The sequence below is a fragment of the Brassica oleracea genome, chromosome C8 (genome assembly GCF_000695525.1).
Source record: "Brassica oleracea var. oleracea cultivar TO1000 chromosome C8, BOL, whole genome shotgun sequence".
In the NCBI taxonomy this organism is placed as follows: Eukaryota; Viridiplantae; Streptophyta; class Magnoliopsida; order Brassicales; family Brassicaceae; genus Brassica; species Brassica oleracea.
This window is the reverse complement of record NC_027755.1, coordinates 25,507,064-25,531,767: the sequence shown is the minus strand read 5'-3', so window position 1 is coordinate 25,531,767 and position 24,704 is coordinate 25,507,064. Positions and strand designations below refer to the sequence as shown.

Here is a 24,704-nt window from a genome sequence, read left to right as displayed (position 1 = left end):
CATATAGATCTTAGATTATTAATAAGTTTTATAAGTTTTTAGAGATTCTTAGATCTTTAGAGATTCAAATAATTTTAGAATCAAGATTCATATAGATCTTAGATTCAAGATTAATATTTGTGATAATTTTAGATCTATAGATTTTTATAAGTTTTATGATTCAAATAGATCTAATAATTAGGATTCAGATATGTGGTGTTCTTAGATTTTATGGATATATTAGTTTACCTTTTAGAAAACACCAAATTGATCTGAATGGACCACCGTGAGAGAGAGATGATCCGCGGATGAGCTGGTTGAGAGAGAGGTGGAGGAGCTGGCCCGAAAAACCGTGAGAGGGATAGACTTGGCCGGCGGAGCAAGGCTGAGGGCCAGAAGAGATGGCCGGAAAAGAGATGATCGCCGGCAGATGGGATTGCTCAGGTGGAGAGAGTCTCGTGCTGATAACGTGTTAAGATTTGAGAGAAGATTTGTGAGAATATGTTGTATATTTCTTATTGCTTACACCACTATATATAGTAGTTCATACAAGGAGGAGTCAAAGGGAGAATTAATTACAAAGATACTCTATATAATGACATAGTCAAACTCATAAAGACTAAGATTGAATGGGTCTTCCATGTGGCTGGATGTAAACCTCCAATGGACTCTAGTCTTGAACTTGTATGGTTTAGGTTATGGACCATCCACTTCATGATTCATAACAATTTTTATTATTTTTATAAGTATTATTATTATTATTATGTCTGAATCTCTCTACTATTTATTAGGGTTGCCTGATTATTATCTAAAATAAATGATTGTTGAAATTTATGTTTCAACATATATATATGAATCTAAAGAATTTTTTTCCTTGATTGAGATCATATTTTGGTTGAAACAGATATTTTATTGATCAATATTGCATGGCTTTAGATCTTTTTTATTTCGTATAAAATGTAGTGTGGACTAACACAGTAGGAGAGAGAGAAATGAACAACGCTATAATTTATTATGAATTGATGAATGATGATGACAAACGAATAATTAATTTCATTCGTCCTATTAAAAAATTCAAGATGCACAATGAATATTAAAACGGTTTAATTTACTTTAATGGTTTATATTTAAAAGTGGAAATTAAAAAATAAAATTGCAGAAAAGCTTGAATTAATTTTATATGATAAAAATTAATCTAACTTGATTATAGTAATTCTTGGCTAATAATCGTTACAAGATATTCCAAACATCTTGATATATTAAAAATCACAACCGTAAATGCAAATTTTTTTCTTTCTTAAAGCTAAATAAAATGTTGAACTTTTGGCTTCGGCCTAATATTCCAGCTGGCCAAAACAAAACCGTGACAGGCTAGTTCACTTTTATTTTTATTTTCCAATTTTAAATATAAAATCGTTTCAATTCAAACTTTCACTTTTTTTTTGGTCTAAATCAAACTTTCACTTTCTCATGCTAAACCAAAATGATTTAACTAAAGTTTAACTACTAAACATAATGAAAGGCAAACAAAAAGGCAAACATAAAGAACTAAAGATATAAAGGTGATGACATTTTTCACTGTTGGGATAAGAATATGAAGATCTTGAAGATCTAAAATATAAAACCCTATTTAGATCTCAAAACACAACCAGAAACAGATACTTAGAATTTTACAAAATTAAAATATATATATTTGTACGAAGATTCGGTCTGGTCAGATATTGTTCCAATTTCCTAACGGGTCCAAATCCTCAGGCTTGGTAAAATTGGTATGTATTGGGGGTAATTTAGTTATTTTTCATCATTTTCATTTACTTTTTTGAGTTAATTAACGCAGGTACCCATAAAATCAACAAATATTAGAGAACTGCTATTCTCTTGTCTAAATCCATTTGCATTCCGAAAATACCCCTTCCCTCTACTCTCCTTTTTTGTGTCAGCCGGTGCAGTGTGTCAATTGGACATAGTGTCAGTCTACGAGATAGACGTATTTCGTCATTTATGTTAGATAATTTATTTTATTTTCTACTAATTATTTTTCATCATTTATCTCTTATTTCTTTATCATTTCATTTTTTTCCTAAATTTTTTCTTCTCCTCTAACTTACATGAACTACATTCTATGTTTTCTAATTTTAGAGCATGATTATTGGGGAGTTCTTAGAGTGAGGTTCTTAGCGGAATATAAGAACCGGCTCTTAAAACTCTTATTTAATAACCGGTTCTTAGCTTTTTTTGTTAAAAGTTAAGAGACGGGTTCTTATATTCCGCTAAAAATCTCACCCTAAGAACCCCCAATAATCATGCTCTTAGTTTCTAATTTTCATGCCAATCTCTAAAAATTTCATTCAGTTCACTTTGAAATTTCATTATATTTTCATCAGTTTCTTTGATTTTTAGCTATCTCCAACGTCATTACAAATCTATGTGGTAAAGCCCAATTTTCGTGTTCGAACCAAGTCTTTTATTTTTAACTATTTCACATATAGTTTTTAGCTGATAAATTAGTTGAAACATGGTTTTGACTTGGTACATTTTTCTCACGAAATAATTTGTTATATGATAAATGATTCGTTACATGGTACATGCGATGTTAGCGGATACATAGTTTCATAACAAATAAATGATAAATGGTTCGTATGATATTACAAAAGACTTGTCATTAATTGATATATGGGTTGTATAATTTTATAAATGGTTTGATAAGTGAGTTAATATGTTAATTAAGAAATAGTTTATTATCTGATAAATGATTTGTTACTTGTTACATGTTTTGTTAGTTGATACATAGTTTGATATAAATAAATTGTTTGTTGGCTTGTATATTATTTGAAACTTGATTTGGTATCCAAAAATGGGTTGATACGTAATTTGTGAGTTAATTGTTTTTTGGTAAATTGTTTTTATCTTATAAATGATTCGTTATCTGTGTACGAATTGATATTTTTTATTTGTTATCTATGTAGTTAAATTGTTGTAGGTCATCGTCTGGTCTATGTTGATACTTCTCGTGCCGGGGAAATCCGTTCTCATCCTTGGACTTCCCTCCGGAGCTTAAATTTGTTAGAAAATAACTGTAAGTAGCAGATATATTCTTTGTTAGATGGTACATTGTTTGTTAACTAATACATATTTTGATAACATTTATGTTCGTTGTTATTTAATTAATTACACAATAATATTTATGTTCAATTTTATCATTTTTTTTTGTTTTACATATTTTGTTCGAGAAAAGAGAAAGAAAATAAAAAAAAAAGGACAGTGTAAAATAATAGTAAAAGTGGTGGGAAAAATATTAAAAAAGAGGAAAGAAAATGTGAGAGTGTAAGAGAAAATTGAATGTGAAAGTACAAGAAGAAAGAGAATATAAGAAGAAAAAAAATATAAGAATGTTGTAAGAGAAAATATAATGTAAAAATGTGTAATAATGCGTAAGAGGAAAGACGGTGTAAAAATGTTTAAGAGAAAAGATAGTGTAAAAATGTGTAAGATGAAAGAGAGTGCAAAAAAGAGTATTTTTGGAAATCGAAGATAAGAAATATAGAACAATTTACATATATGTCAAATCATGTGTAGATTGCTAATTTTGACACCATTTATTATATTGAACAAATTCTCTCTACTTTTTTTTCAATGAATACTAATATTTTAATTTTACTCCAATTTTTTTTTCCTATTTCGTTTTTTTTTCTCTCTTTTCTTTTCCTCTAACCATTGATTTATGCTTCTATCTTTTTTTCACTTTCTACTATTTAACTAGGCTCATTTCCATTCCCATATTCCTAAACCTAAACAAGATAACTATAATAACGAAGATATATATATATATACGAATAACTAGAGAAACAAATTTTTAATAAAATAAAACTGTACTGTTTTTAAAATATTTTAAGAAATAGTTAATTTTAGATAAAATATATATTAAAGTAGAAAACAATGAAACAAAGTCGATAGGGTAAATATGAAAAGCATACAAAAAGTCATTGTGAATAAGGAGTAATATGTCAAAAATAATCCAAATTTAGAATTTAAATGCAAATTTATACCACAAATTCAATCTATATAAAAGTAACCTAAAAGAATGGTAAAGTTATTAATATCTTTTTATGATCAAACATAAAAGAGAAATTGCTAAAACTATCACATTCCTAATACTATTTTTCATATTTACCTTAAACACATTTATTTTTATTTTTAAAGTAGTAAATAGACATTTATAACACTAGGGTTAACTAATATAAATTTAGAGTTCAGAGTTAAGAGTGGAGTTTTGGAATGTGGGGTTTAAGATTTAAATAAATATATAAATGAATACTTAAAATTTTCAAAAAATAGTTTCAAAAAGAAAAAAAATCAAAAAATCAAAAAAAAATTACAGAATGTTCGAATTTGAAATAGTAAAATTCGAAGTAATTATTACCAGTGGAGAGAATTATGTCGACTCGAAGTGACACTAAACTAACGGATGATGAAGTAGTTTCAGCAGCAGCACGAAGCAGAGAGAGGCTACTCCTTGTAGGAATAAGAGCTAAAACAGGTCTAGCAGTTGGGGATGTTAATGGAGACTGTAGATTCAAGATGAAAAGAGGAGCAAGCGTGAGAAATGAGTAACCCGACAGCCTGAAAGAGGAGTTCTCGTCAATTCTATAGAAATGCGAAAATCACATCGCAAATAATAGTATAGATCATAGGATGATTAATTCTATTTTAAATATCTAATCGTTCTTAAATTTTATATAAACCCAAAGTTACAAATATTTGAATAAGAGTGGATCTAAGGAAATGTTTTTCAAAATATTAGTTTAATAATAGGAAAAATGATTGTATGCTACACGAACAATATATCACTTTATTGTTATACATCTAGAGAAATGTAATCTATCCAAAACTATATAAACTATACGATTTACATGAAAATATCCCTAAACTATTATGTGTTATATTATTAACACTATTAACATCATTCTGATAGCATAAAAATGTGTCAAATTGAAAAAAATGATTGTCAAAATATTACTAATTATATTGTTAACGGGTCTAGAGTTGCGGTAGCGAAATATAGTTCTTGTGAATTAATTATTTTGTGAATATTTATTTATATTTTCTTGAATTTTCAAAATATTACTGATTCCATTTGTTAATCCAACTTCGAATCCGGTTAACAATTTTATTGTTCCTCCTAAGAAACATATATCAAATTATACATAATTTTATTTAATATATTTATAAGAGGATGAACTAAACTAAATGCAATTAAAAATTAATTTGATGTTAACTTATTTAAAACTAAAGAAACTGGTGTTTAAATTGGACAAATAAATACAATCAACATACATAAAAAAAAAAACTGAACTTATCATAATTATTATACCTAAAATAATAATTGGATGATCCATGAATTCAATCTTGCTCTTCTAGAAAAACAATTGTGGCAAGTGGATTGGGTTCAATTTAACGTTGATCTCGATTTCGTTCGTTCGAAATGTACGTAGGCTCTAGGATAACAAGTGAAGCTTCTCTATGGGTCTTTCTCTCCTTATCCATATCTATCATCTGTCATGTATTAGTTATTTTCGCTTTTCAGTTTACTGTCGAGTTTTTCCGGTTGTAATCTTTTTAACCCATTGGCCCTTTAGTTTTAATATAATCAGTTGTTCGAAAAAAAAAATAGCTGTTTGGTAAAAAAACAAATTAGATAGTTAAATAATGATATATAACATAACTTTATATTTATTTTCATATATACACATTACTTACATAACCAAATGAGAGCAGATCACAAAACAAATATTATGATTTGATTAATTTTATCCGTAAATGAACACGAAAAATCACGTAGTATATATATATTAATCTGGATTACGTGCATAATAGTGACTTAAGATATCAGAAACATAAGCTGTCTTGTCTATATGAATTCTACGTTCCAGACCACACGAAATTGACTCCATCTGGGTCCAGTGCGCAAATATGTAAGGTCTCCGATTATTTTGTGAAAACAGGAAAATAAATAAATAAGAATAAGGTCACGTGTGTTGTCGTAAGTGAAACGTATAATAAGACTAAGAACAAAGATCCTTAGTTTATAGAGATCGCGACAACATCTCTAACGACGATCCACGGCTCTAACAAACCGGACCTTAGCAGCCAGGTCGGTCCAAAATATTGGTATCCAACGCGTAAGTGTATTATGACCTTTTCCATTTTTATCATGAAAATGTCAAATACCATAGAAATTTAAGTTTTTTCTCATGAGTTCAAATATTTACGTATGAATGTTTAACCGAAAAAGCAAGTGCACTTTGATCACATAGGATAAGTAAATCGATTTTTTTAAACTTTTTCATATAGCACAAACCGGGATGTTACAATTCACTCTCTCTCAAAGAACGCAATGTTCTTGTTGCGCCCCAAGATCGCTATCTATGTTAGTGTGAATCCATACTTGACTCCACATTCATTCGGGTTCATTTCTGATACTACTTTTAATGGCCGACCATTGGCCTCCACGCTCGCTTACTCTCTCATGAGCCTCATTCCATGTGACAGACGGTGCCATAATATTTTAGAGACTCGAAAGTCTTGTTTACTGATTTTTGCAATCACATGATGTTTTAGTCACACTCGACAATATCGCATATCACTTCCCGATTGATCATCTATCCTTCTACTACCGCAGCTCAAAAATACTTAATTTTGGAGATATTTTTGGATGTGTGACCAAAAACAGAAACGCACTTTGGGTGACATAGGTAGCCAAATCAATTCTTTGTAAGTATTTTCTTATGCCGCAAATCCGAATGTTACAATATACATGAGCATGTGACACAAATGACAGTCATTTATACCAACCTTAGCAAAGAAGACACTTGTCTGCAGAAAACGAAAAAAAATGGCCGATACAAAATTGATAAAATGTGACGGAATAAATCCACTTATTTTACACACTACATAGATAAAACTTGAGAACCACTTGTACACAGTACTAAGGCTGGGCATTCAGGGGATCAATCGGGTTTCGGCCGGGTTTCGAATTTTTGAGTTTATGAATTTTAGCCCCATTCGGATATTTACAAGTTTGGTTCGAATTCGGTTTGGGTTTATTCAGGTTCGGTTAGGGTTTAATAACATTTCTAAAACCCAATTGAACCCGATATAATTTTGTGTTTTAGAACTTAATTTTTCGGTTCCAAAATTTTGTTTTGTACTTAGTCAAATCCAAAAATTAAATAAAGATCCAGTAAAACAAAAATCAAAAATAAAATTATAAATTAAAAATTGAAATGATAATGTTTTTCTCATGATTCTTTTTGGTTCTAGTTTGACAAGTGAAATTAGCAGGGTTGGAAAAAAAAAACCGAACCAAAATAAACCGAACCAACTAAACTCAAACTGATCCAAACCAAACCAAAATACATGTCCCAACCATTCGGTTAAAGGTTTTATCAACCCAAATAGTTCGGTTTGGTTCGGTTTTAAACCGAACTGAACTAAAAACTGAAGTGTTAATTTAATTAAATAACTAAATATAGTAATAATATTAAGAATTAAGATATTTAACCATTAAATTTAAACAAATAACATGATTTTATACATTTTAATTCTAAATAATTTTACAAACATAGTTAAAAAGAAAATAAATAAAAGAATATAAATATCTTACACTATCATAAAAAATAATTGTGATATATATATATATATATATATATCTATTAAATTGGACGATAATAATATAAAATTATTGCATTGTATCTTCTACATTTTCATCGAAGATTTGGCTTTACGTTTAAATATGAAGAAATTTATAATTTAGTGTCAAATGATGATATGTTCTATGTATTATAAATTATATTTTTGTAACTAGTAATGTGTACACATTATAAATTATATTTTTATAAATATCATTTATATGTTTTCAGTATAAGAAAGAAAATGATATATACACATTATATACTGAAAACATATAAATGATATTTTGTTGGTTTCATGTTAATGATCAGATGATGGTGACGTCAAAGCCTATCTTCAAGAAGAAAAATGGTTAAATGAAGACATTCTGGCCACGTTCAAGGAGTACAAAGAAGATGGAGTTTCTTCGATAAGTTACATAACAAAAGTAACAATGTCTGTTAGGAATGGTAGATGAATGTACACTTGAATACTTGATGTGCTTAAATGGTTACACACTTTCCCCCCCCCCCGGTTCTTATGACGTCTTCTCTACTAGGCCGCTTTTGTGATGACATTACGTGCTGCGAGGTAAGTACCGTATTGCCTATTGCTTTCGTATTCAATAAACTTATCAATATTCCAGTGATCGTGTGAGTCGGTACTATCGACCAGGCCCGGCCTGGGCTTAGGCAAAGTAAGCACCCGTTTAAGGTCCAAAATATTTTGAGAGTTTTTAGCTTCAGAAAAAAAGACCCAAAATTTTTTAAAGGTTTTTTTAGCTTAAAAAAAAAAGCATAAAATTTTTAATTTGAATGGAGCCTTTAATTTGGATGGGTCGTCCATGCTATCGACTGGTTTAAAAAACCAACCATAACAAAACTAAAAATAATACCTAGTTGTGATATTATTTCATATTGCTTCCGTATGCTCTTTGAGCACTTTTATTTAAAATAAATTATTTCAAATTTAAATTTAAAAAATATAAATTTATTTAGTTTTAACTTCTTTAATCATTTGTTACTAGGGGCTTTCATGTGCCATATGTATATATAATTTTTTAAAAATATAATTTTATTCTAAAATTAAATATTAGTTAAATTTTTTTATTGTTACTTTTTATATTTTAAATTTATTTACTTAATTTTCATTATATGCATTTTATGCTTTATTTTAATTATTTTAATTTTATTTTATTTACATTTATTTTCATTTCAATAAAATTAAATTTACATGTTCTAAGAATAAAACATTTCTGTATATAAAAAATTTATTAAAAATATGTCTATGTTTGAAAATATTAATTTTAATAAATTAGATTTTTGTTTGTTTAGTTAAAATTTGTTAAACTTATAAAAATAATTTATTAATTTAACTAATGTAATGAATTTTCATACTTCAAGTAAGATATTTTATAAAATTAAAAATTAAAAATTAAAACTTAATTAGTAATTTATTTACGCAGATTAATAGATTTAAATAAATTTGAATTATTTAACTGTCAAGACAATTTTGATTTGATTAGTATTTTTTGATTTTTTATTTGGTAAGGCACACTTCTAATTAATTTGATATATATATATATATATATGTATATATAAACATGATATATAAGGTTATGTAGAAATTTTATAATTTTAACTATACTATTACTTTAATTATCTACTAGTGTGATATATAATTTATTTTGATGGTGATATGAGAGTTATTAGTCATTACTATATTTCAAAACATTTTCAAAAAAATATAATTTTTATAAGAAAATTTATACATGTCCTAATTATGTTATAATATACTCTTAATAGTAATGTAATATAAAAGTTGTTAGTCATTACTATATTTCAAAAATCTTGCCAAAGTAAAAAAAAAAGTTAAAGAAAATATGTCATGTCATATTTTTCAAATAGCATATTGTTTTTGTTGAAAATAAATATCAAGAAATAATCAAATTCGAAAAAATCACTTAAGAGATCTTCGGATACAGCTCGAGACAACACTCTGATCTATAGTACAATGTTCCAAGTAACATCTTGAGACCGCTTTATTTATTGTAACACATATTTGGCAGCCACATACTGAGTCATTATTTTCATGTACTAACGAAATCAACGATTTCAACCACATCATGGAGTCTAGAATTGGAATTCACCACCCTACAATTCAACCTGATCTCTCCTTGAGTGCCCGTAAGAGGTTTAATGTTTCCCATCCTATTCATCGCCTCCACAAACGCATTGAAGAATGTTTGTGTGTCATCAGCATATGCTCTCACCAAGGGAATTGTGTCAGTGGCGTTGGAGCTAGAGAACAACTCTTGGTCGGTCTGGATAAGACCTTTCTGTTCTTTGAGATTCACATAGTATTTGTTGTCAAAAACTGTTGGGGTACGCAGATCCAAATCTACCAAGGCCCTTGGGTTACCATTAAGGGGACATAGTCCACGAACGGTTTGGAGGTAAGTAGTGTTGAAGGTAGGATCAGGTAAACCGGTTTTGTTGAAATTGTATAGTCTATCCATAATGAACAGGCATTGATTTTTACCAAATGTGTGACCCCCTAACAAAAGAATGACCACATGATCAATAATAAACTCGCTAATTACAACTATAACAAAAGGTATTGAATAAGTTTTAGTCAATTACCGGAGAGAGAAACGAGATCAGAAGGACGGTCGAGGCCAACATTTATAAACATGGCTTTGAGTTGTGGAAGTGTGAGGAATGGAGGTGGAAGACTTACATTAGCTAGATCGAAAAATGCTTGTAAACTGTCTCTTCTCCCCAAAGGAACCCTCCAAGACGGACCTCCTGCCTATATATTGAGAATAATTATTTTTAGATAATTTTTTGGCTGATGTTAAAGAGATTGTTTTTATTATTTGAAAGTTTCGATGTGTAAATATAAAAAAGACAAACATGTAATTAAATCCTTAATTAGTTAAAGTGAAGTTTTTAAACTCCAGTTCTTGAAAATGTGTTTTTTTACTGTAATCAGTTATATTAAAAAGTAGTCTTATCCAACCAAGTATATTCTTGTGCTCACTGATCTTATTCTAAACATTTAAAATTTTCTTCATGGGAGCACGCGTATTGAATATTTCTCGATTAGTTATGAACACATTGAAAAGTTTATACTAATCAATAATGAGTAACTAGGATAAGATCCGCGCCTTGCGCGGAATTAAGTTATTATTTTTATTATATTTTGGAGAATGAAACAATAGTTTGACTTCATTTGGATTAGGGGTGTTCAATCCAGATATCGGGTTGGTTTCGATTCGGTTCGGTTTTTTTCGGTATTTTGGTTAGTAAAATATAACTACTATTCTAAATCCATATTTACTTTGACTTTAATCTTTCACATACTTTTGAAAGATTTCAACTGGACAACTAAATTGATCAGCCAATCTTGTTGCTTTAAATCATTAGTATATATATATATATATTATTTAGTTTGAATATTTATTAAATAAAAATTCATATGCGTTATATTTTATGATCATTTGTAACTTATTATAACAAAAAAAATAATCTATTGATCACAAAATTTTCAGAGTGAGAATCTTCAAATTTCTAATAATATATAGACGTTTTGAAAAATTCAAAATATAACATATAAGAAAAAATATAAATGTTTTTATTATATATTTAATGTGATTTTTTTAATATCTTTTAATAATATAAAATTTTAAAAAAGAACTAAGATACCAAAATTGTTATCAAATATTTATTATTCATAATAATTAATTTTTTTATATACGTTAATCATATTAGGTAATTTCGTAGCTTCTAATTAAGGAAAGTGCAAAAACAATATTTGGTAGATTATTTATCAATTCGAATATTCGATAGTTAGTTTAATAAAAAATATAATGTAAGTTAAGATGGACCAACCTATTTTTTTAAGAATAGTATATTTTATATAGTCATTTATTAAATGAGAATTTATAATCATACACTTCTATGATCATTCATATCGTTTTATAACTGAATATTTAAATCATCGATAACAAAATTTTCAATCTGAATTAATCTTTAATAAGTTTATAATTTATAAATGTTTTTGAAAATTCATTGAAAGTTTTAATATTAAAATATTTATGTAATCTTATGGTATATAGTTTAATCTATATATATATATATATATATATTTTATTGTTAAATGATATTTTTTACTCATATGGTTTTAAAATCATGTGTATCTTCTTATAATATTAAATAAAAGTTCATATTAATACAATTTTATGATCATTTGTAACTTATTATGACAAAAAAATAATCTATTGATCACAAAATTTTAAGAGTGGTGATCTTCAAATTTCTAATAATTTATAGACGTTTTGAAAAATTCAAAATATAACATATAAAAAATATAAATGTTTTTTATTATATATTTAATGTGATTTTTAATATCTTTTAATAATATAAAATTTTTAAAAAGAACTAAGATACAAAAATTGTTATCAAATATTTATTATTCATAATAATTAATTTTCACATATATGTTAATCATATTAGGTAATTTCGTAGCTTTTATTTAAGGAAAGTGCAAAACATTTTTTGGTACGTTATTTATCAATTCGATAGTTAGTTTAATAAAAAGTGTAATATAAGTTAAGATGGACCAACCTATTTTTCTAAGAATAGTATATTTTATATAGTTATTTATTAAATAAGAATTTATAATCATACGGTTCTATGATCATTCATATCATTTTATAACAAAATATTTAAATCATCGATAACAAAATTTTCAATCTGAAATCTTTAATAAGTTTATAATTTATAAATGTTCTTGAAAATTCATTGAAACTTTTAATATTAAAATATTTATGTAATCCTATGGTATATAGTGTTTAATCTATATATATATATTTTTTTTTTATTATTAAATGATATTTTTTACTCATATGGTTTTAATATCATGTGTATCTTCTTATAATAAATATGTTAAACCATTGATCATTAATTTTTAACATAATAATTTTAATAGTTTTAGTCATTTATTGTCGTTTTTAAAAATTCAAAATATAACATATACGAAAAAATCTAAATTTTACTTTTATAGCTAATTTGATTGTTTAATTTATTTTAATAATATAAAATTAAACAAAAAATGATGGAGGAGATATACATTGTTATCAAATCTTTATTATTAAACTCATTAATTGTCATATATATATTAGTCATTTATGGTAATTCCGTAGGTTTGATTTAAGGAAAGAAAATAACATATCATATCATTATATCATATAGTTTGACCAACTTATGTATCTAACAACATATAAAAATCGAATGTGGACCTACTTATTTTTCAATTGAATGTAATTGACTACCTAATTGAGTGCCACCTATGCATTGGGGCCTATTTTAATTAATACAAAATTGAGGTTACATCTTTTCAAATGTTCCTCAATTAATATATAGGGGATTATATAGATCATGCATGTGACTTTCTCAACCATATTTATTTATTTAAACTTAGGTAAGTTAAGTTCTCGTGTAGTCGTGTTGATAACGTAAAGTGTCGACTTTGATATGTATTATAATATTAAGATTGAAAACAATATTTGTAATGAATCATAGAAAACGGATCAATGGAACATTACCAACGTGACAGATTGTTGAGCAGCGATGGTGAGCATATCTGCGCATGAGACGGTACTCGGGCAAGCGCTCTCCACTGCGGCTTTCATTGTATCAATCACAGGAAATCCCCTCGCCGATTTAGTTTCTCCACCTGCATCTTTCTCTGTTCGGAATGATGTCGAGTTGTCTAACAAGATCGATGCGTCACAACCCTTTCATATTTCCAAAATTATTCGACAATTTTTAGTCCATCTATTGTTTATAACATACATATAAACTTTTTTAAACCATGTTTTAACATCCATATAATGTTACTAGTATTAGTCCATGTATTACAAAATATCGATTAGATAATTCAAAATGTTACTATTATATTAACTAACTAGCTTAAGATCCGCGCAATTGCGCGGGATGAATGTTATATATAAACTAATTTTTATCTATTATTATTTATTTGTATTCATTTACGTATTATGTATATAATTAAATTAGAGTAAGAACATAAATCAACACAATACATCTTGTTTATTTACGATATTTTTTTGGTAAATAAATCAAAACAATCATTTTATTTATTTATTTTATATGGTATATAACTAAATTTCAATGACATGGACATAGATATATAGTATATTTTAATATAAATATTTATTATTGAGAATTCATACTCATATGATAAACACAAAATTTCTAAAGTGCGATTTTTTTAATGCAAATTTAAAAATTAAAATATTAAGGTTTCAATACTTTTTCAATACAAATTTAGAAATTATCATATTTAAGTATTTTTCTATTTTAAATAGTTTAATTTTAAACTATATTAATATATTTCAATACTATTTTTCTATTAATATATATTATATTAATATATAATATGAATGTCTAATGAGTGAGACTTCATATTCATACGATTTATGATCATTTGTATTTTGTTATTACCAAAAAAAGTTAAATCAATAATCACAAAAATTTAGTGTGAGACGTTTAACGTTTTTAATTATTTATAGTCATTTTAAAAATTCAAAATATAACATATAAAAAGAGATTAGTTTTTATTATATGGTTAATGTGGTTGTTTAATATCTTTTAATAATATAAAAGTAAAGAAAAAAGAGCTAAGATAAAAAAATTATTATCAAATATTTATTATTCATAATCATTAATTGTCATATATACGTTAATCATATTAGGCAATTCCGTAGTTTTTATTTAAAGAAAGTGCAAGAATATTCTTTTGTACACTATTTATCAATTTAATAATTAGTTTAATAAAAAGTATAATATAAGTTAAGATGGACCAACCTATTTCTTTAAGAATTCTGAATTTAATTCTCCTGATGACACATGACTACAAAACAATAGTGTAATGTTTCTCAATTAATATATAAGGGATGCTTATACAGGTTGACGGTATACATATGGAAATTAATATTAATATATATATATATATATATATATATATATATATATATATACTTTTAAATAGCACTATTTTTATGATAAATTTCAAATAAGAGAAAAAGATTTTAAAATAACATTTATTAAAAGATAAATTTATCATTATTAAGAACTACATAGTTAATTATATATATATTTGAATTCTTTTAAAATTATTATTTTTTTAAATACAAAACATTAATTATACAATATATATTAAAATTTGGATTCAGGGTTTATTGATTATGGTTTAGAGCTTAGAATTTAATGGATTTGGTTAGGGATAAGGTTTATGGAATTTTTTTAATATATTTCTCGACCCCTTAATAAAAATAATCCATTGATCTTGGATTCGTACCATGTTTCGTACAGCACTATGCTCTTCTTAAATAACTAATGATACTGTAACACGAATAACCCATGTGTGGTGATATCCGAATATGAAATCTTACTATAACTTTTTCAGTTTCAATTTAGTCGTCGTTGGTTTTTAATTATTTTATAATTTTAATAGAAAATTTATTAATTTTTATTAGTTAAAATATAGATAGATATATTAGTAATAATGTTTTATCTAATAAATATATAAAATTAAATATTTTCTTAATCTGTGTGATCAGTTTAAAACAACAATTAAAATGCGATTAGAAGAAGTATATGTTTTGGAATCATCGCTGAAACGAACCAGTAACCAATCATCATCGTCCAACAAGATACGTACATTCATTTTCTTTTGCCAGCTTAATAATTTAATTAATGAAAAACAAATACTCCATATATATGTTTCATATTAAATTTCATTTTGAGTTTGTACACAGATTAAAGAAATAATTAATTTTATATACTTTTTATATAAAAACACAATTACCTATATATTTAACCATATTTCAACCAATAGAAAAATAAATTGTTGAATAAAATTAATAAATTTTGCATTGAAAGTCGAAAACTACACTTATTTTGTAACGGAGATTTTTTTCTACAACGACACTTAATATGAAACGGAGAGAGTATATAATTCCTAATCATGTGAAAATTTTGTATTGATTGTCTTGTTTAGAACATACATGTAAGCCGAGTGACTTGAACTTACGGTAGCATTTTTTTAATATAAAAATGAATACTAATTTGTACATAAACTGAATTTACACTGAAAATCCAGTATATTACTTTGTAACATAAAAACAGCGACAATGATATTTAATTTGAAACAGAGAGTGTATTCACACTCAAGTCAATATTTTGAGTGTTACGTTGAAATATTATACTTGTTATCCTTCTTTTAGGTTTTACACTGATTTACTAAAATATAAGTGATGGAACACATACAATATCAGCAAGGCAATATATCGAAAGATGAAGAATAAGATCTTACATTGACAAAACAGTCGTGGAAGTGAAGACGAAGGATGCTCGCGGCGATACGAGGGTCCGATCTTAGCTCGTTGACAATGGTGTCTCGTACGATATTAGTGACGTTAGGACATGAAGTGTCGTAGAAGGTAGGGGTAAGTTGAGCATCGGACAGAGACGCACTAAGCACAAGACATGCCAATGTCTTTAAGATTGTCAACGTGGACGAAGTAGAAAAAGAATAATAGGAATGCATTTTCTAAAGAAGTGAAATTATATGATTGGGTTTACAAGAGAAGATGAGAAGAGCCCGTGATCTTGAGGAATGCTTTTATAGGCGATGGATTTCTCATTTCTACATAAAAAAAGAATTAAAAAAATAAATGAAAAGAAAAATTATAATAAAGAGAACATATATAATATATCAAGTGTTATATATTTTTTGTAACTGTAGGTGTCTGGACAGAGGTCCAAATAATTCTTCAGGAGGCTGACGCCGAATAAAGTAATCCAAACCTCAGTTTTTTAAAAAAAATGAAGCGTAAACAATGTTTCATTTCATCTATTTCCTAGAAACCCAAACAATATAAAAAATTGTTTCCAATAAAAATTGAATCTGAGTGGCGGAGTGCCTACTACTAGACCAACAACTCGTTTGTTCATTTCATCTAGTTAAGCAAATGATATATAACTTAGTTCCTACCAAGATTCAAATCTAAGTGATTTACCATAAGTTTTCATGTTATAACCATGTTTTCTTCGCTTGGTTTTTTAACGTTTATTTCACACCCTATCCGGTTATAAAAATTTGAAAATCAATAGAGAAATTTTTAGGTTTATTCTACATGTCATTTCTTTCGCCACGTTTTCAAAAATTATCTAAATAGATGAATGATCTTGATTAGTCGTTTCAAACTATTTGCAAGTCATATTCAAATCCTTAAGAAAAACATATATGTAATATTGTTAAACAATTTAGTATATACACATATATATATATATATATATATATACATGTATGTGTACAGAATTTATAAAGTCCAGGTTCAAGAAAATAAATCCATTAAAACAAAAGTGAACGATATTAGATAAGTGAAATTCAAAAAATGTACAGCACGAATCATAAACCAACTTGAAGTGGAAAATGAAAATAAACACTGAGAATAAATTCAAAGTTAACAGTAAGGTAAACAGAAACTTTTTTGAAATTAGCAATTTAATTCACTGAAGAAAAAAGTCTGAATCAATAAGAATAAATACACTCCGCTACTTGGATTCAATTTTTGTTGGAAAGGATTATATATATTGTTTGTGTTCCCGGCAAAGAAGTGAAACTATTTTTTATTTCACAAAAGAAAAGAATAAATACAAGCGTTAGCAAACAAAATAGAGTTAATGAAGATGTTAAACAAGACATGTATACCAACAAACTGAACACAAGCGAGAAAGAGGAACACATTCTCAAACTTTTACACTGCAAAACTTAGATTTATTAGTATTTTCTTAAGTTTATAAAGCATTTTCAATCTAATAAACTAAATTATGTTATTATCATTTTACATCAAGTTTGTAACACTGTCATATGTCCAGACCACTCACGGTTAATAAAGTTTTCACATTGCCGTTTACCATGTCCATGGGTCTCCCTTAATGTAGTGGCCAATACGTTAAATTTTCAAAGTTTTGAAATTTTTGTTTATTAACCCTACAATCCTCACATAATCTTTATGTTCTTTTCAATCGCATTTTATCTATAACCACTTCCTGATAATGTAGTAATCTTTCCAAAAATTTAGTTCAACCCAACTTAACTCTGTAATTCTTTCTAGACAAGTAACTGAAATAAATGCACTTTGATGACATATGTATTCAAATCAAGTATTTTAAACTTCTCTATGTTCACCACCATATCCAAAAATTGAGAAGTTACAATCACCCCACTCACATACCCAACATCTTCGTTGCGCAGTAAGATAAGTCTCTAACCGCTTCTCATGTCAAAACCAAAACAGCTAATCATCTCTGGTACCACTTGTAACACCACTGACTACCCACGACTAATAGACTTCACACAGCTAATAGGCCTTCCACGACTAATAGATCCTCCACACCTACTCTCAGCCCGTGGGTCCCATTTTGTGTTGACCAATGCATGAATATTTTGAAGGCCTAAAAGTTTTGTTTACTAACCATGAACTCATCATATTATATTTCTTTTTGATTTGACCTCATTCGCACGGTATTGCACGGTATTGCAAATTCACTAGCTAGTGTTGAAATTTGCAGTTTTTCTGAATAAATAACTGAAAAATTCACTTTACCGATATAGATAACCAAATTAATTTTTTTTATCAGTTATGCACACACCTCTATATATCCAAAATTTGGATGTTACACAATTGATGGATCAAAGAGACATCTTAATGAATGTTTGGAAGTGATTAAAAGATTACTGAGATTTATGTGTAACCTTAAGGTTTTGTCTAATCCACTTGCTTTAAACAGGATAGACATCTCAATAAATATTTAAAAGTGAATTTAATGGAGAACGATCTCCGCTCTTTCCCGTTCAGTACCGGAAAAAAGAGGATGTGCTGCGGCGGCATTGGGTACGGCGATAACTGTCACGATGCTTGCTAGAATTTAAGGGTTTAAATGGAAATTAGCCAGATGTGAGACATGTGTTGAATTGATGGAATCGAGTCATGCTATGTATGCAAAGCCTTTGGATATGGTTGGAGAATTGAGATTGTCAGACAGATTGTTTTTAATGAAGTCGGACAATCTTTACGCCACCGTAAACTGAGGCGACAGCTGTATATATATATATATATATTATGTATGATTATATTTGTGTTTTTTTGTAACACATATTTATCTAAGTGTATAACCTAAAGTTTGGTCAATCATCAACAAAAGTGGTCCTTTTTGGAAACACTTGAAGTGTGTTTTGAGTTGATAATTGATAACGTTCATATGGAGTCAGGGCCGGCTTAGAATTGTATTAGGCCCTTGGGCAAAAATAATTTTTACACCTGATAGTTAATTAAACTAAGATTATAGGAACCTATTCTAAAAAAAAACAGAAAAAAACAGGCCTCTTTTGTTATTGAATTGATTGGCTTTTGGGGTGGACCCCGGGCGAGTGCACTCCTTGCCTTCCATGTTGAGCCGGCACCGTATGGAGTATCTCTTGTTCGAAATCTCATTTTTATCAAACACAGACAATGGGCTCAGAAACCCGTGACTTCGGCCAAGAGACACCCAAGGTACTAAGACTATTGGCCCACAAAATACACATGACAAGTTTGGTGACATAAATAACTAAATTGATTGCTGACAAGATTTGCTTCAAAATGTGTATATATCACCTATATATTAATTTTGGAGCATTACAACATGTTTTCATAGCTACGTATCATATATAAAATGATTTTTAGAATCTTTAAAAAAATAAGTTGGTTCATATAAATATATATTATATTTTTTATTAAATTAACAATCAAATTGATTAGTAGTTTACCAAAAATATTATTTTTTTCCTTAAATAAAAGCTACAAAATTACCTAATACAATTAATGATTATTAATAATACATATTTGACAATTTTTATATCCTTTCTTTTTCTTGTTTAATTTTATATTATTAAAGAAACTAAGCAATCATATTAAGCATATAATAAAAATAGATTTTTCTTATATATTATATTTTATATTTTTTTAAACGACTATAAATTACTAAGAATGGTAAAAGTCTCACATTGAATTTTTTTGCGATAAATGGTTTAACTTTTTTTTATTCAAGCAAGATACAAATAATCATATATCGTATGATCAATATGAAGTCTCATTAATAGATATACATATTATATGTATCATTTAAATTAAATTATATACTATATAAATATATATATATAAATGTTCATTTCAAAATTTGCAGCGAAAAAATATTATGATCTTACTATTTTAATTTTGAAATTTGTATTGAAAAATCTCACATTAAAATTTTTTGTGATTAACGGTTTAAATTTTTATTACATCAAATATACAAATGTTAATAAAATCGTATGAGTTGGAAGTATCAATAATAAATATTTATATTAAAATATACTATATATATATATATATATATGTCAATATGACTAGAGTTTAATTATATACCACATGAAGTAAATAAAATGATTGTTTTGATTTATTTACTAAAAATATGATTGTAATTTAACAAAAGGTATTGATTTTGATTTATGTTCTTACTATAATGTATATACTTTTATGTATACAAATTGTTTTTTAAATAGGTAGTTTCTAATATGTTATTTGATCATACAATCCCAGAAATACACTTCTTCAAATTTGAAGTGATTTTTGATATTGGAAGCACTATATATATTATTTTATTCAGATTAAATAATTTAGTCTTGATTTTTATTCATAAAAACTTTTAATGAAATATCATGACAAGATTTCAATCACCTCTTTTTGAGTTTGTTCGAAGAATGAGAGATTTGATAATTCGTCTAACATTTGTTTCTTCATAATATCCTATCTAGCTATTATAATTGTAAAAATTAGAGATTTGAACTATTTATTATAAGTTTTCTGGTTTATCATTTAATAAATCAAACAATTCTTAGTTTATACATAGTTTACATATACTAGAATGGTAAAGTATTATATATTTTTTATCGATATACTCTTAGGTAACTAAACCTCAAAAGCGTAGGTTAATAAAATAAGTAATTTGTTTTTTTTTCTAAAATTAGATGATTTTTAGACGTTGGTGAATATATACTAGACATACATTTATATTTCGAGTTGTACTTATATTATATAAAAGCTTGATATATTAGATTTGAACACTAACCTCTGAATAGAGTTTTCTGGTGATTTTCTTCAAAATTTAGATTCTTAGATATGTATAGGGAGTGGAACTAATTTTTACAGATTTCCATCTTCTTAAATAGACACTTATGTAATTCATCGAATTTATAAAAGAATTCAATTAAACAGAAACGAGAACGAAATCACAATTTTATAGAGGTAGAAAATGAAATAATCTATGAACAGTCAATAGTAAAGAAATCGAAAGCAGCAAATCTAATTCACTTTCTTCATTTTAAAATCGATGTTCCCTATCTTGTTTTGGTGATTTGTGTCATGTGCAAAACTTAATTTTCTTTTGTGCATATGAAGTCTTAAAAATAACTAAAATGATATATAATACGTTAACTTTTCAACAACGATGATACATTTAAGAGACTAACATTTGTATTCATCATTTTACAATCGGTAAATATTGTAGTGTTGCAAAATGTTAAAACGATTTAATGAACATACATTAGTATAAAAATTCATCCGCGTATGCGCGCGGATTATCATGTAGTATATATCAACTGATTTTATTCAAGATCATGTTTGGGTTGTCACAGGACTGATCTTCTTGATCAATATAAATTGTGTGGTTTTGATTTAGAACCTAAAATGCATGATGAAAATTAAAACGATCTAGTGGTTTAGAAGTGGAAAATAAAAATGGAAGTACAATAAGCGTGAATGGTTTATATTTAAAAAAATATTCTAATTTTATTAAAATGACTAGGATGAGTTTGCGTGGGGTGAGACATGCATAAAAATCATATATTCAAAGCAGTGCTGTTCAATTTGGATTTTGGTGTAGTCTCGGCTCAGTTTTTTGATATTTTGGTTTATAATAATTAGATACCATATTAAAATCATACATGTTTTAGTTTGGCTCAGTTTATATACTGCTGGTTTTTTGTTTATTAAATTTTGGTCTCGTCTCAGTTTGGTTTTTCAATATTTTGGTTTACAAAAATTAGATACCATATTAAAATCATATTTATCTTAATTTGGTTCGGTTTATATACTGTCGGTTTTTATTTATTCAATTTTATACCAAAAAACTTAAACTATATTTATCTTTTATAATATTTTATCAATTTAATTTTGTATGATTAAGAATCAAATTTATTAAATACTACTATGATTGTTAAATAAATTAGTTATTATAGATTTATAAGATGAAAAAAAAAATATTAACAATATACTAAATTTAAGACAAATATATGTCAAAGAAAACTTTTACTTAATAATAACCAATTATTCACACTAACGTTTTAAATATCAAGATCATATAAATAAAATAAACTACATGTATATAATTATATTATGAAATTTACATAAAACTATACTACTATATTTGAATTAATCAGTTTATTCGGTTTATATGGTTTGATCGGTTTATACACTAAACCATATCTATATACCACAATTTCTAGAAATAACATCTATTCGGTTTATACGGTGTTACCAAATAAACTAATTTTTCTATTTCGATTTTGTTTGGTTTTAGTTGGTCCGGTTTTTACCGAATTGAACACCCTTAATTCAAATTACTAAATCGTAGATAGTTTGCAAACATGTTTCTTGTACTAAATTGTACGTAATATAATCAAAAGGTTTTTGTATTTTATAATTAAATCTAAAAATAATTTGCAAGATCTCATTTTTCAAAGTACTAAACCAAATGGGGTTTTTACCTGATTATGATTTAGTTGGAAAGATGATGGTATCGTTCGTGATACATATCGTTTAAATATGATTATCTCATAAGTTAGCGTCGTCTATAATTACCATTAACTAATATGATTTGCGTTTACTATAATTTTTTTAAATCTCCAAAAAATATTTTAAATTCTTGCCTTGACAATGTTTTTGCATCTTAAATATAAAATTTACTGTCTCTTCTCTTCTACTTCAAGAAAATTATATTGGATATTTATGCATAGGAGTATTAAGTTTATAGTATTAAAATCTATATGTAATAAGAAAATTATCATTTATATGTATCGATATTTGAGGTAGAAACTATCCGATACATGATCTCAGTACGGGGAGCCTCTCCATCGACTTGTCGACTCATGGCCACCTTCCAGAGCACTCTAGTACTGGCTCTTCATCGGATACAACCGTGTCTGGAGATGAAGACTACCCAGATGATGAGAACGATGGGTTTTTGGAGTTTTTCTCTAATAGATACCACAAGCGTTTTAAAATGAAGGCTAGGAATAGAGGCCTTTCAATCCTCTAAATTTTTACCCTCTTAATGGATCTTTTTTGTTGGAATGTAAGAGGGATTAATGATTCTGTAAAGCGGCGAGGTTTTAGGAAATGGATTCGGAAATATAATCCTATTTTTGGGTGTCTTGTCGAGACGCATGTACAACGGCAGAAAGTTGATTCTACTTTTAAAAACATTTTGCCGGGTTGGTCTCTTGAGAGTAACTACGAATTCTCCGACCTGGGGAAAATTTGGCTCGTTTGGAAACCCTCAGTTCAGGTAAACGTCATCACTAAGTCTCTTCAGATGATTACCTTCACTGTAAAGCTCCCGTTTCAGGCTACAGAAATTGGAGTTACCATGGTATATGGATCAAACTGCAGAAAAGAAAGAAGACTATTATGGGATGAACTCGAAACTGTTTCCACTTCATCTCAGCTTTGCGGTCTTCCCTGGATTGTCTTAGGGGATTTTAATGAGATAATCTACCCTACAGAACACTCCTCTGCTGATCAGTTCTCATCCTCTAGAGGTATGAGAGATTTCCGAGAATGTCTTGAACGATGTTCTTTGGCTGACCTTCAGTATAGCGGTCACAACTTCACATGGTCGAATGGTTCTGTATCTAAGAAGTTAGATCGAATTTTATGCAATGAGAAATGGTCTGAGCAGTTCCCGAATTCGATTGGGGTCTTTGGTGAACCTGGTATCTCAGATCACAGTCCCTGCTGCGCTTTCCTAGACAACTACAAGCCTGTTCAGAAGCGTTCTTTCAGGTTCTTCGCGCTCCTAAACACTCATCCTGATTTTAGTGAGGTCGTCAAGTCAGCTTGGATTGCTCTACCTTTTCATGGTTCAAAGCAGCTTTGTGTCTCAAAAAATCTAAAGGATTTGAAGCCCATCATTCGAGCTTTCAACAAAGAGAATTTCTCAGACCTTGAAAAGCGAGTGGAGGATGCTTTCACCAATCTAACCAACTGCCAGAGCACATCCTTATCCTCGCCAAGTCCTGAAGCTGTTGAGTTAGAAAGGATAGCCCACCAAAAGTGGTTTACCTTAGCGAGAGCTGAAGATAAATTCTTAAGACAACGCTCTAGAATTCAGTGGAGTGTTGTAGGTGATGCAAATACGACTTTCTTTCATAGGGTGATCAAAGCGCGGCAAAATCAAAATCATATTCACCTTTTGCTAGATGGAAATGGGAACATTATCGACTCCTTGGATGGGATAAAACAGCACGCTATTGACTATTTTCAGCGCCTCCTTGGAGGGGACAATGCTCCTACTACTGCCACTCCAGCTGATATTGCTCTGGTTCTGCAAACCAAGTGCTCTCCTGTTGCCATTGATGCTCTCTAAGCCCCTTTCACTGACCTTGATATTCAGAATGTTTTTCTATCACTGCCAAAGAACAAGTCTCCAGGGCCAGATGGCTATCCTGCAGAGTTCTTCATTGGAAATTGGGCAGCAGTTGGTCGTGATATGATAGATGCAGTGCAAGAATTTTTGCGCACTGGAGAGCTGCTTCAACAATGGAATGCGACAGTTCTGACTCTTGTTCCAAAGAAGACTAATGCTAACAAGATTACTGAGTTCAGA

General features: G+C 28.0%; 1 protein-coding gene across 1 annotated transcript; it reads right to left on the bottom strand.

Moving 5' to 3' along the window:
* Window positions 1-9,588: 9,588 nt before the first annotated feature.
* On the bottom strand, window positions 9,589-16,348 carry LOC106310993 (peroxidase 34-like). The gene is made up of 4 exons (XM_013748222.1): window positions 16,048-16,348; window positions 13,256-13,447; window positions 10,290-10,458; window positions 9,589-10,203 (listed from the first exon to the last, which is right to left on the bottom strand). Exons 1-4 carry the CDS (start codon window positions 16,279-16,281, stop codon window positions 9,737-9,739), a joined length of 1,062 nt encoding a protein of 353 aa, XP_013603676.1. The 5' UTR covers window positions 16,282-16,348; the 3' UTR covers window positions 9,589-9,736.
* Between the last annotated feature and the right edge of the window lie 8,356 nt (window positions 16,349-24,704).